Genomic DNA, 12,941 nt, shown 5'->3' with positions numbered 1-12,941 from the left:
ACTTATTGCCCACCTACTAACTGCCAGGCATGCTCAGTGCTTTCAGTGTATTCCATCTCACACAGAATGTAGGCATGCCTGCATAATACCAGTGGCCTCTCTCTTTTGTACACTGCTTTATAGTTTATGAGGCTCTTTTCACCCATGTTATCATATTTCATCCTTACAATAATTCAGGGATGGGGGATGAACAGGTCATTTGTTCCTGAATGAATCTACATTCACGGAGTACCTCCTGTGCATCACACCCTGTGCTGTACTCTGGGGAGATGGGGAGGAACTGTAAGGAGTTCCAAGCTCAGGGGGGAAATCTTTTAAAGCATCCTCTATAGGTTATTGGTATCTCTCTTCACATCATATTCCTTAAGAAACTAGCGATTTACTCATTGAACTGGAGATCATTTTAGAGTTTTGCCTTTTCCCAGAGTGTTTCCTCTGATAGGAACACACTGTGCTCCACTGCTGGCCAATCCTTCATGACCAGAAAGCCTTCCCTTACCAATCCATCTTCTTCTGGCAAAATGTCTTCTCTGGCTAACACACTATCAAGGCTTCCCACTATGAGAGCCGGGGCTTTTCATGGAATTCCAGGGTCTTTCTCTCTTAATATGCACAGAACAGGTGGGCACCCACATGTGAACACATATTCCTTTTATTGTCCCTAACCCCTTTCCATCTGAATTCCAGGAAGTTGAGATGGAAGGCCTTGCCTCTCTTGCATTCCGCTCCACACCTTTAGCAGCTTCCAGAGGCTGCCTCCTTGCCCTCCCTAAAGTCCTTGCCACATTTGGATTCTAGAACAGAGGCGGCCAGTGGATGAATTTTTCTGTCCAAAATTCTCTCCTTGTCTGTGACCCCAGGTGGCAGTGGAACAGAGTTCAGTGCCTGCACCCCCGCCCCGGCCTTCTGAGTGGCTAGGACACGTTTAGCACCCGGGTGCCCATGGACTTCACTATGGGCCCCATTATGTTTCCACCTTCACACAACCCACACCTGGCTTCCTCCAGCCCAACCCAGCACACCCACTGCGCGGTCTCCAAGCTCCCGACGGTTCCTCCGCTCCCCACCACCCGGTCCCCGCCCGCTCCCGCCCGATCCCCGCCCGATCCCGCTAGCTCCCCGCCCGATCCCCGCCTGATCCCGCTAGCTCTCCGCCGGATCCCTGCCCGATCCCGCCGATCCCCGCCCGATCCCGCCCGATCTCCGCCGGCTCTCCGCCGGATCCCGCTAGCTCCCCGCCCGATCCCCGCCTGATCCCGCTAGCTCTCCGCCGGATCCCTGCCCGATCCCGCCCGCTCCCCGCCCGATCTCCGCCCGCTCCCCGCCGGATCCCGCCAGCTTCCCGCCCGCCCCACGCCCGATCCCGCTTGCTCCCCGCCCGCTCCCCGCTGCCAGCCCCCAGGCGCCCGCAGCCCGGGCCCCAGGCCACCGCCCTGTCCCCCGCGCCCCGCCCCTCCCTCCGCAGTCTGGGTAGACCCAGCCGGGCCCCCGCTCCCCGCCCCGAGCCGCGCCCCCGGGCCCCCCACGGCCATCCCGCCCGCCGGCCTCGGGCTCCGCGTCCCTTCCGCTCCCAGCTCCCGGCTCACAGCCCGTCGCCCTGCTCCTCGGTCCCCGAGCAGCACCCAGCGCTGCCCAGCGCCCCTCCCCTCGCGGCCCGCACCCCCGTCCCGCACCGTCTGGCTCAGTCCGTCCCTACGTGTCCCCGCCCGCAACGCCCCGAGTCCCCCAGCGGCCGCTCGCGCTCCCCCACCTCCCGCCGCCCCTGCCCTCGGAGCAGCCCTCGGCGCCCCTCCCCGGGCCCGCGCCTCGCCCCCTCCGCAGGCCTCCCGCCGCCCTGCTCCTCTGGGTCCCTCCCGCCGCCCGCGCCCCTGGCCCCGCTCGCCGCCGCCCGCGCCCCGATTCCCTCCGCGAGGGGAACCCGGGCCGCGCCCCTTACCTGGGACTCCGGGCGCGGGACGAGCGGCTGGCCGCCGGCAAAGCAGCGGGACCGCAGACCGGGCGGCCGGGGGCGCAGCGGGGCTCGCGGACCGGGCGGGGCGGGCGCCCACGGCGGCTACTTGGGGCTGAGGCGCCGGCGACTGCGCGGAGGCCCCGCCCACGGCCGCCCAGGCCCCGCCCACGGCCGCCCAGGCCCCGCCCACGGCCGCCCGATGGGGGCGGAGCCCGCGTCCGTCCCGCCCCGCCCCAGGCTCGAGCTGCCGCCAGGTGTAGGAAATCCGTGGTACCTTGGGCCCCCGCCCCCCCACCCCGAGTTCGCCGATATCTGGGCGACTACTGTGATTTGTCACGTCTCATCCCGCAGACTGAACTTACGACGGTGATCAGAAAGCTTTGATAATAATGTAGATGATGACGGGGACCTGGCTTTGCCATTGCCCAGGCGCTCTCCTGTCATGTCGCTTGATGCTCACAAAAGCCCAGGGAGAAAGGCCGAACTGGACCGCTGACTACGAGAAGAAATGAGGTCAGAAACCTGGGCATTGTCCTCTACCTTAAGCACTCCTTTACGTCCCGCATCCCATCGATCCCGTAATAATATCTCCTTAAATATCCCACCCTGACCTTCCTCTCTACGTCCACGGCTCTCACTCTGGTTCAGGCCTCATCTCTTGTTACCTGCACTGCTGTAACAGCCTTCTACGGACCTCCACACTTGCACTCTCCAACTCATTCTCTACACCAGCAGCCTGAGCGATTGTTCTAAATACCACCATGTTACCATCAACCTTATTAAAACAAAACAAACCCTTTCAATGGTTCCCCTTTATTAACAGTAGCTTGGAGTGAGAAAATGTTATTGCCTAGTCATTAGGAAGTCCCAGTTCTGTCAGAGGAGGCAGGTAGAGGAGGGAATTCGACCTCCCATCCTGGCTTGGACTTCACTTTAAGTCTTCCCAGGGTCACAGATATAGCTGCCAGGTTGGCTTAGAATCATGGTCCTCCCCCCCCCCGCCCCCCCCACTCTTCCTCCATTCCAAATCTTAGAGGTCTGAGTCAGCTACCAAAACCATTTTTCCTCCAAGTGCCATTATGACCCTATCTGCAATTTGTCTCTCCAACCTGGGGAACTGCCCAATTCATAGTCTCTCTGGTTGTCTAACTTCTCTCTCCAACTTATCCTTATACATTTCTGAGCTTCTCCATCCTCCTCCCACCCATTCACCTTCCCACTGCCCACCTCTCTGGCAGAACTTTCCACCTCTAGAACCCCCATTCCCTTGTCAATAAACTCTTCTACATCCTCTGCTTCTTCAGAGAGTTTTCAGGTTACTTCTTTGCCTTTTTTGAAACTTGACCTTCTTCCAAGACTCCTCTTGTAGCCCTCTGCGAGAAGGCTTCTCATTTTCCCACTCCCCACAAACCATAAAACTGGGAGGTGGAGTCAGCGTTGCCGCTTCTACCCTTGTACAAAAATCCCTTCTCCTTTGCTCTTCAGCCATCCCACCTTCTACTCCTCATCATCACAAACATCACTGACCCCCAGTTACTCCTTATGCCTTGAAGATTTCGGCCCCGGGCTTGTGGTTATCCTCACTAGTCCCTGTCCTGCCAGCCTGGCTTCACTAGCCACGTGGCTTCCTGATCCCTTAGTCCTTGGTCTCCTCTTCACATCACTTTGCTCCCTGGCTCCCACAGTCACACTGGAATGTCTTACTGGCCCCAAACAAGTGCCTCTGTGATCTCAAGATCAAATATCCTATACCACCTGCTCCCTCACTCCCCATCTCCTACAAGACCCTAGTTTACTCCTATCAAGATAGGTGAGATGATAATGACTATTCCTTCTTTGCAGGAATAATGAGATAAGATACAAAATTATCCTTTTAAAGTTGTGAAGCAATATAAGAACAGATGGTGTCATGTTTATGTAGCCTTGGATCTTCTGATTACTTTCTCTTTCTCCTTCCCCTGGAAGGCCACATTGTAAAATGGAAGGAGCACAGACTTGGAGCCAGCAAGATCGGGTTTCCAACCCTTGTTCCACCACCTCCTCACTCTGTGATCTTATGCAAATTACATACTTTTTCTGACATCCACATACCTTATACTCATTTGTAGAAATAACAGTAATGAGAGCTACCTCCCTCCCAGGGTCATTGTAAAGAACAAATAAGAAAATGAGATAGCTACTGGAACGCACTTGATAGAGAGTCAGGCACATAGTAAACATTCAATAAATGGGGAACATTGTGGTTATTATTTAAAAAAAAAATGCTACTTTTAGCCACAACTGCCTTCCAAGAAGGATAGACCCTAATGTATAGAAGGTCCTTTGTCCTACTCAGGGCCTTGAAGAATGTGGCTATGTGAGGGTGGGAGGAGGAGGAACGCTATATTGTTTTGGCTAGGAAAGGGAGGAGGATTTAGAATTCACTTGGCAAAATAGGAGGGAAAGGCAATAAAGAGAACTTGGAAGGGGAAAGAAAAAAGATGAGTAGGGAAATTAGTGTAAGGGTTGGGCTACATGGGTAAAAGGTCAGAAGAAACTGTTCCATAGCAGGTGGACACAAGAGTGTTTAAGCTCTAGAATGCATAATGGGATACATTGTCCTATGTATGATGTGACCACCTTCTGCCACTCTTGAGACTTTAGTAAAGGCCATTAAACTCAGGAATGCTTTCTGAGGGGAGTACTGAGGATGAGTGAGTAGTGAAATTGTGCAATGGTCTTTGTTTTTCTGAGTTGAAAAAGAAGACTAGAGGCAGAGACTATGAGAACACAGCCCTCGTAGAATTTACAAAAATTTCCAGGAAGGCTTGGAACTTATAAGGATTATAAAATGTGAAAATTGAGGTTCGAGCCCAATGCATTTAGATCTTAAGGGGACAGAGAGGCCACTTCTGACACTTGAACTGTATCAGTTATGTCCCCCAATAGCTATCTCCCTATTGACTAGTAGGTTACCACCAGATAGAACAAATCAATTTTATTTAATTGCCTTCACTTCCAGATCTAAATGCCCAAATAAAAACAGAAAAAAAGACATATTTTACTCCCAAAACTCTACTTTTTGCCTTGGATCAGATTGATTAATAGCTACGATTATCAAGGGGTGCCTGGGTAGCTCAGTCAGTTAAGCATCTGCCTTTGGCTCAGGTCATAGTCTCAGGGTCCTGGGATTGAGCCCTGCATGGGCTTCCCACTCAGCAGGAGGTCTGTTTATGCCTCTGCCACCCCCCCCACTCATGGTCTCTCTCAAATAAATAAATAAAATCTTAATATATATATATATATATATATATATATATATATAACTATAACCACTAAGACCTTAAAATATGATGGGTTCATTCATATCTTTTATCTCATTTAGTCCTCAATACAATCATACAATGTTTCCTGTTTTATAAATGAGGAAACAGAATTCAGAAAATTTAAGTGATTTGCCAAGGGTGCATCTCTGGTAAATGGCAGAACCAGATACCAAGTCTGTCTGATTCCAAGTCTAGAACTCTTTCTATTAGACTCCAGAATTGTGGTTGTTCAGTGAATACCATTGTGATTAAGAGTCCTACAAACAAAATTCCCTTAAATCTTTTCTAATTCCCAGAGTAATCACCTTCTCCAGCTCCTGATATTTATATGAAATATAAAATTGATGCTTCTTATTGAATGAGAATAGTCATTTAGTAGTATCATAAGGGTGGATATCATTTGGAATGTTCAAATCTTTACAAAGTTCAAATCCACATCCCAGTATGAGTCCCTCATGACCAGCTAGGAACTTAGGCATGTTGACAGGTTAAGTGTTTTCACCTGACCCCTTCAGAGGCTGCCTCATGCAATGAGGGAGCTTAAGCAGGTGCCAGAAGGTCACCAGAACCTGTGAAGCAGCTCTAGAAACAGGGCTCAATGAGAGAAGTAGCAGAACACAGGATGAGAAGAAGCAGGGGCCAGATGATCTTAAGACCTTGTAAATCCCGGGCAGCCAGCGGGCTCAGCAGTTTAGCGCTGCCTTCAGCCCAGGGCGTGATCCTAGAGACCCGGGATCGAGTCCCACATCGGGCTCCCTGCATGGAGCCTGCTTCTCCCTCGTCCTGTGTCTCTGCCTCTCTCCCTCTCTCTCTCTCATAAATAAATAAATAAATCTTAAAAAAAAACAGCAACAATGTATTATTTCTCACAATTCTGTAAATGGCTGAATGGTTAGTCTGCTTGTTTTATCTGAAATCACTCTGAGCGGTCCCTTGGACCGAGAGGTCTAAGACGGCCTCACCCATGGGTCTGGCAGTTGGTTCTGCCGGAGGCTGAAAGCCTGGTTCTTCTCCAGTCCTAACCCACCAGTAGGCTAGACTGGCTCCCACAGAGGCCTCAGGGCTACCCCCTGAGAATGCAGAAGATGCAAAGATGCAGTCCCTTAAGGCTTAGCCTCAGAAATTGCATAACATCACATATACTCTATCTGCAGGCCATGTCAAGTCACAAACACAGCCCAGATTCCAAGGAGTGGAGAAATAAACTTCACCTCTGATTGGAAAGAACACACCACAAAGGGGTATGGATAGGACACAAGGGAGGAAGATACCTGCTGCGTTTCACCAATCTACCACCAGAGTGGGAATAGATTTAGATAATGAGTATTTCAAATGGCACTTCATGCATTAACCATTCCTTCCTTCTCTGTGCTTCAGTTTCTTCATTTGTAAAATAAATAATGTGCTTGGCCATTCTCTCCACTAACATAATAAGTTTATAAGTGAAATTGGTTACATGCCCATTGAGGACACGGTCCCATCATCAGGGCAAACTACTGTCAGCAGCGGTGCAATCTGAGACACACGGGGAAACATTCAAGATGTGGATAGTCAGAGCCCGGGTGCTCCCACCAGCCCGTCCCTCTTCCTTCACCCTGCCAGGCCTTCGCAGAAGCTAATCCATTCTACCTCCTGAGCGCTCTCCATTCCATTCGTTCCTCTCCATTCCAGGGCCACAACCTCCTCCTCACTGTCCTACTGTCACCATAGCCTTCAATTTCCCCTGTAACCCAGGCTCCACATGGCAGCAGCAGAGGGCTCTCTCTAAACCCAGTTTAAAATCCCCTACCACAAGGGTGCCTGGCTGCATGTGACTTTTGATCTTGGGGTTGTGTGTTCAAGCCCCATGTGAGATGTAAAGATTACTTTAAAAAAATAAAATATTTAAATAAACAAATACACATACAGAGCCCTACTCATTGGAAGGTTATCAATCCTGGGGCAGAGGGAAAAACAAATAAGTAAACAAAATACATAAGATAACTTCAGTTAATGATGAGCACATTGAAGGAAATATTCCAACAAGATGATGGAATAAAAGTAACTAGGAGAGGGGATTATGTTAGAATGATCTAAATAGGTTGATTTAAATAGGAAAGTGACATTTGAGTTGAGACCTGTTGGAGGAGAAGGAGTCACCTCATTTTAGAGATGAGGAACTTAAGGGCCAGATAGGCCAGTATCGTCCCAGAGTGAGGCTATGGCTAACTGACCAAACTGAAAACCTCACATCTTGGAGGATGTTTATAAGGCAGCAGCAGCACAGGCACAGATATGGCCTGTGGTCGGGGTCTTCAGTCCACCCGGGACACAAAGTCCCTCTTGGTCTCATTAGTTATCACTCACCACTGACCAGTTCTCTATTTGGACAATCTCTGTTAAATAAGGGAGTTGGATGAAAATAAACCCCAAGGCTTTCTAAGGTAAAACAGCGTGGGATAATCAAAAGCACGTAAGTTTTGGAATCAGAGAGGTCTAGGTTCAAATCCAACTTTCACCATTTGTAGTCATGTGTAGTCTTGATCATACAGGTTGCTTATCTGTAAAAAGGGGATGAGAATTATTTTACTGGCTTTTTCAGAGAGTTAAATTAAAAATGATAACGTATGTAAAATAGGTGGTATATGATAGGCTAGTCAAAAATACCAGCTACTTTAAGGGATCTTTTAACTAAATCCAGCATGCTTGCCAACAGTTTCGCCCTTCAAATACATATCCAGGAACCTGAAGAACAGTTACCACTTACTTAGAATCTTTCAAATAAGTCTGGTTGCCTTTCTGATTTTGGAAGAACCTCTCCCATTTGTCTTTCTCAGAGGGCTTGCTAAGGGAGGCCCGGGCCCTGTAACCCTTTGCAAAGGTTCAGTCTCATACTCCCTCTTGTGTTCCAAATGGGAACTTCTCTCTCTCAGGACAGACCAAAAGCCATCTGGGGAAATCAACCTGACTATAGGGGTGAAAGAAAGGTAATTAACATTTTTTTAATTAAAAAAAAAATTAGATTGGGTGTACCGAACTTGGGGCTCGAGCTCACGACCTGGAGATCAAGAGTCACATGCTCTACTGACTCAGCCAGCCAGGTGCCCCCAAAGGGAACTAACATTTGATAAGCATCTAGTTTATTCCTGGAACCTCTGAAGTACCCTCCACACACTATCTCACGTCTCTTAACAGCCATTCAACAGGAAAGGAAACTGAAGCTCAGCAGGGTTAAATGACTCTTCTAAGTATCGATGTGTAAGAGACAAAGCAGACCTAAATAAAGAACTGGAAAAATCAGTGATGTTTGCTGCACTATAAGAATAAAATTCAACCTCTTTAGCAAACTTGATCTGATCCTTTTCTCTCTTTATCTTTCACTTCTAAGGTTTTTGGTCCTTGCTCTCTAGACATACAGAATGACGCATAGCTTCCAAAAACTGCTTTAAACCTCAGTGTTTTTACAAACCAGCCTCTTCTACCTTAAGTGTCTTCCTTAATATCCCTCCTTTATCTAGAAAACTTCTCAGTCATCCTGCCATCTACTCCATCCTTCTTACCCAGAGATAATTTGTACTTCTTCTGGACCTTGGGCTTGCTGTTGGTATGTGAGAGCTAAAGTAGAACAGTTAGCCCTAGGAAATTAATTAACACTGTCCATGCTTTCACACAACTATTCATTTATGGCATACAGGTCTGATTACAGTTTGGGCTGTAAGTCATGGTCACGATCCCAGGACCTGGGATTGAGCCCCACATGGGGCTCCCTGCTCAGCAGGGAGACTGCTTCTCTCTCTCATCTCTGCTTCTGCTCACTCTTGCTATCTTTCTCTCTCTCTCTCTCTCTCTCTCTCTCTCAAATAAGTGAATAAATAGTCTTTTTTTAAAACAAAAGGAAAAGCAGTGAAAATATAAGGCCATTTTGGTGGCACGATTAGGAAAGGTTTTACAGAATAACATTTAGGTGGGATTTCTGAAGAATGAAGTAGGCTAAAATATGGGGAAGGACACTCCAGTGAGGGAATAGCGTGTGTTAAGGCCACGAAGAACTTTGAAAAATGGAAAGAACACAATTGTGACTGAAACACTCATGATAGAATGAGAGAATAAGATGTACTGAAGACGAAGAGTGACTTGTGGGCCAAATTATACCGTCCACTTAAACAATATTATTGATTTTGGACTTCATCCTGAGAATAATGGAAGAGAGACAATAAAGCAGGGAAGTGATATAACCTGAGTTTTAATATAAAGAGAGTAATCTTGGTGGAGAACAGTTAGAAACAGAGACAAGGATGGCTGCAAGGACACTGCTTGAGTGGCTATTCATTTATTTAATTGTTTCATCAATATTTATTAAATATCTACTATGTACCAGATTGTGTCCTAGGCTTTGAGGATATAGCAGCAAGTTAAGTAGATAAAAGCCCTTACCTGACGGATCTGATACTGCAAAAAATCTAGGCAACAAATGCTGCTGCTGGTGGTGATAGAGACTAAGAATGTATTAGTTAGCTTGGCTTGCCATAACCAATTACTACAGGCTGGGTGGCTTAAATAACAGAAATTAATTTCCTCACAGTCCTGGAGGCTAGAAGTCTGAGATCGGATTGGCTTCTTAAGATCTCTCTTTTTAACTTGTAAATAGCCATCTTCTCCCTGTATCTTCACATGATCTTCCCTCTTGTGTCTGTGCCTTAATCTCTTCCTATGAGGACATCAGTCATATTGGATTAGGGCCCACCCAATATGACCTCATTTTAATTTAATTACCTTTTTAAAGACCCCACATCCAAATGTGGTCACATTTTGAGGTATTGGTCAGCATATCAATGGAGAGGGGACATAAATCAGCCTATAACAAGGAGTGAATAGATTTTTAAAAATATTTAGGAGAAAGAATGAACAGTAATTGATGACTAAGGAGTAAGGGAGAAGAAGATATCAAGAATAGTCTCACGTCTCTGACATGTAGAACAGTGGAGGGTGGTGCTATTTGCTTTGATAAGGAACACTATAGAAAAGTTCACTGTTAGGCCCACTGGGATACATTTCCTCTTTTTTTCAGTAGTTCTGATCCTTTGGAAGTCTTAAAGCAATGAACAAAAATACAGTATTTTGACCAGCAGCATATCAGGGTGTTTATTGGCACAGATATCAACTATGCATTAGAGGTTGGATCAAGCATTACCCATGCAAGTCAGAATTAGAAAGAGAACTTTCAAAAATAATTTTATCAGCTAAATTTCCTTCACTCACCTCCCAATCCCATATCTTCTCCATTACCTTAGTAGGAGCCATATAGGTGGAGTTGTAAAGGGATATGTCAGAATGGAGAAGGTAGAAGGTTGAAGAATGAATAAGAATGATGAAAGGTTGACAGCATAGGTCAAGTTGAAGAGACACATAAAATCTACGGATTATTTTTACTATATATATTTTTTTAAGATTTTTTTTACTGTAATCTCTATCCCTCAAAGTGGGGCTTGAATTCATGACCCCAAGCTCAAGAGCTCCATGCTCTACTGACTGAATCAGTCAGGCACCTCCATATGATTTTTTTAAAGGCTTATTTACTAGAGAAAGAGCACAAGCAGAGAGAAAGGGAGACGGGGAGAGAACTCCAAGTAGACTCCTCACTGAGTGTGGGGCCTGACATGGAGCTCAGTCTCTCAACCATGAGATCATGACCTGAGCCAAAACCAAGAGTCCACTGTGTAAGCAACTGTGCAATCCAGGCACTCCAGATGGTTTGTTTTTAAATGAGAAAACCAGCACTTGTTTAAATGTGTATAGGAATGATCCAAAGGACCATAGATGGATGATACAAAAGAGAGAAAAAGAAACATTTATAGATGGAAAAAATCTAAGTACAAGGAGGGGATAGTTCCAGAGCTCAATGGAAGGATTGATTTGTCTCTGATAAGTAGGAGCCATCTTCTTCACTGAAAAAGAGGGAAAGAAGGAGAAGATGGGACAGATGTAGGGCAGGCCTATAGATCCACCAGTGGAAAGTTGAGCAAGTTACATCAGAAGAACTGGATAAGGTCAAAGTGTAATAGGAGATGTTGATCGGTGAGGTCAAAAGGACAAATAGGTGCTTGTGGTCAAAGACTAGAATTTCTGAGTTCAAGATTTCAAAGGTAGAACGATTTTGAGTGATAACAAGATGAGACCCTTGGAGTGGGTTGCTGAGAGAGTGGAGGTCATTGGTGGTGAGAAAGTCAAATAAATGAACAGCTAAGATGTTAGATGATGGTTCTTATCGTTTTTCATGGCAAGTAGTGGGAAGCTGAACTTGAGCTGTTTTAAATATAAGGGAATGTCACCTCGCATATCTCAAAGTCCAAAACCAAAGTGGGATTCAAAGCTGACGTAACCCACTGGCTCTGGCCATGTTTCACTGCAGTTTTCTCAGTGTGCCCCCCTCCCTCCGTGTGTCAGCATCATACTTGGTCTGCTAACAGGTCCAAATCTCTTTCTTGTGAGACCTCCCAGAGGTTCTAATATATTCCTCTGAATTATGAATCATTCCAAGAGATATATTACTGTCCAAATGTAGTGAGTCAGGGACTTTCTCTTCCATGAAATATACTTTTGAAGATGCTGCTATAACCTTTTGAACAATGGTTATTGACAACTATATCAGTCACAGTGAGTGACTTACTCTGGCTTATTCATGGAAAAAATTATATAACATTGAATAGATCATAAATTCCCAGGGAGGCTGGAGAACCAGTTTGGGAGTACACGTTACAGATACGCTGGGGAAGACATGACTACTACTGTTGCCACTAAGCTATAAGCTTGTACAGCCAACACTACCAGTTTCCAACATTGCACATGGGCACTACAACCACCATTCCCCCAAGAATTCAGTCAAAATTCTGCTGCAGAAAACTGCAGAAGGCCTATCTGACTGGCTGAACCTAGGTCATGAGCCTTTAACCTAGCAGAAGAGGAGGCTGGGAAAGCACTTATCTGGTATTTCCAACTTCTAAAATGGAAAGGGGGTTTTGCCTTCTTTTCAAAATGTATAAGGTGAAGGATTTCTTAAATCTAAGAATGAATTTTAATGCAATGGCGAAAAAGAATTCTAAATGTCCATAAAATCCACTAATTTGCCCTACATAGCCTTCCCCCTGCCCCATATCTACACTTCAGAAAAATCCCAATTAATGTAATGCTACTCAAAGTGCAATTACCCACCTCACTAAAGGTGATGCAACCCAAATCTCTTCATTTACTACATCCAGTCACAAATCTAGAACCTCAAAGTGATGACCTTGGAGTCACATCTATATATATGATATCTTAATTAGGAAAGTTTACCACTAGAGCCAGTATGGTTCTGTTGTGGTTAATAGGAGCCATTCTAACTATTTTAATCAGAAAAGCATTTAATACAGAAAATTAGGTTCTAAAAAATCAGTGGAAGGGCTATAGGAAAAAGATACTGTGCTGAGCCTCAAGGAATGACTCCCAGACAATATCACAGATTGTCCTGAAACAGGACATGGAAGTTTTATATCAATAGGGAAGGTGGAGAATTCGGAATCTACTCTCTCAGGCTCTGGTTCCAGGATCAAACCACTTTAGGTACCTTCTGGGATTAAGGAAGCCACTGTTCTGCTGGAATATAACACCATAGCTACAAGCGGGGCTCAGGAAGCTGCTGCCGGAACTGTGAGCTCCAGAGCCGTGTC

At 46.3% G+C, this 12,941-nt stretch overlaps 1 protein-coding gene and 1 long non-coding RNA gene across 7 annotated transcripts in view; one reads left to right on the top strand and one right to left on the bottom strand.

Annotated features, from left to right (window-relative positions):
• RAB3B (RAB3B, member RAS oncogene family) overlaps window positions 1-12,941 on the bottom strand; it is an 82,393-nt gene extending 69,452 nt beyond the window's left edge. For 3 of the 6 annotated variants that reach the window (XR_013350325.1, XM_077844940.1, XM_077844941.1), the window contains exon 1: window positions 2,314-2,456. Coding sequence is in view for 3 of the 6 variants with exons in the window: in XM_077844940.1 (XP_077701066.1) it covers window positions 2,314-2,373 (60 nt within the window). In the remaining 3 variants the exon portion in view is untranslated. Of the gene's footprint in view, window positions 1-1,936; window positions 2,091-2,313; window positions 2,457-7,754; window positions 7,797-12,838 lie in introns of those variants that run through there. The other 3 variants (XM_077844942.1, XM_077844945.1, XM_077844944.1) reach the window with 3 other exon arrangements.
• Window positions 2,143-2,754, top strand: LOC144281963 (uncharacterized). Its single transcript, XR_013350346.1, has 2 exons — window positions 2,143-2,464; window positions 2,600-2,754. It is a non-coding gene; the product is annotated as an uncharacterized LOC144281963 (long non-coding RNA).

This window comes from Canis aureus, chromosome 13, assembly GCF_053574225.1.
Source record: "Canis aureus isolate CA01 chromosome 13, VMU_Caureus_v.1.0, whole genome shotgun sequence".
In the NCBI taxonomy this organism is placed as follows: Eukaryota; Metazoa; Chordata; class Mammalia; order Carnivora; family Canidae; genus Canis; species Canis aureus.
This window is presented reverse-complemented; position numbering and strand designations above follow the sequence as displayed.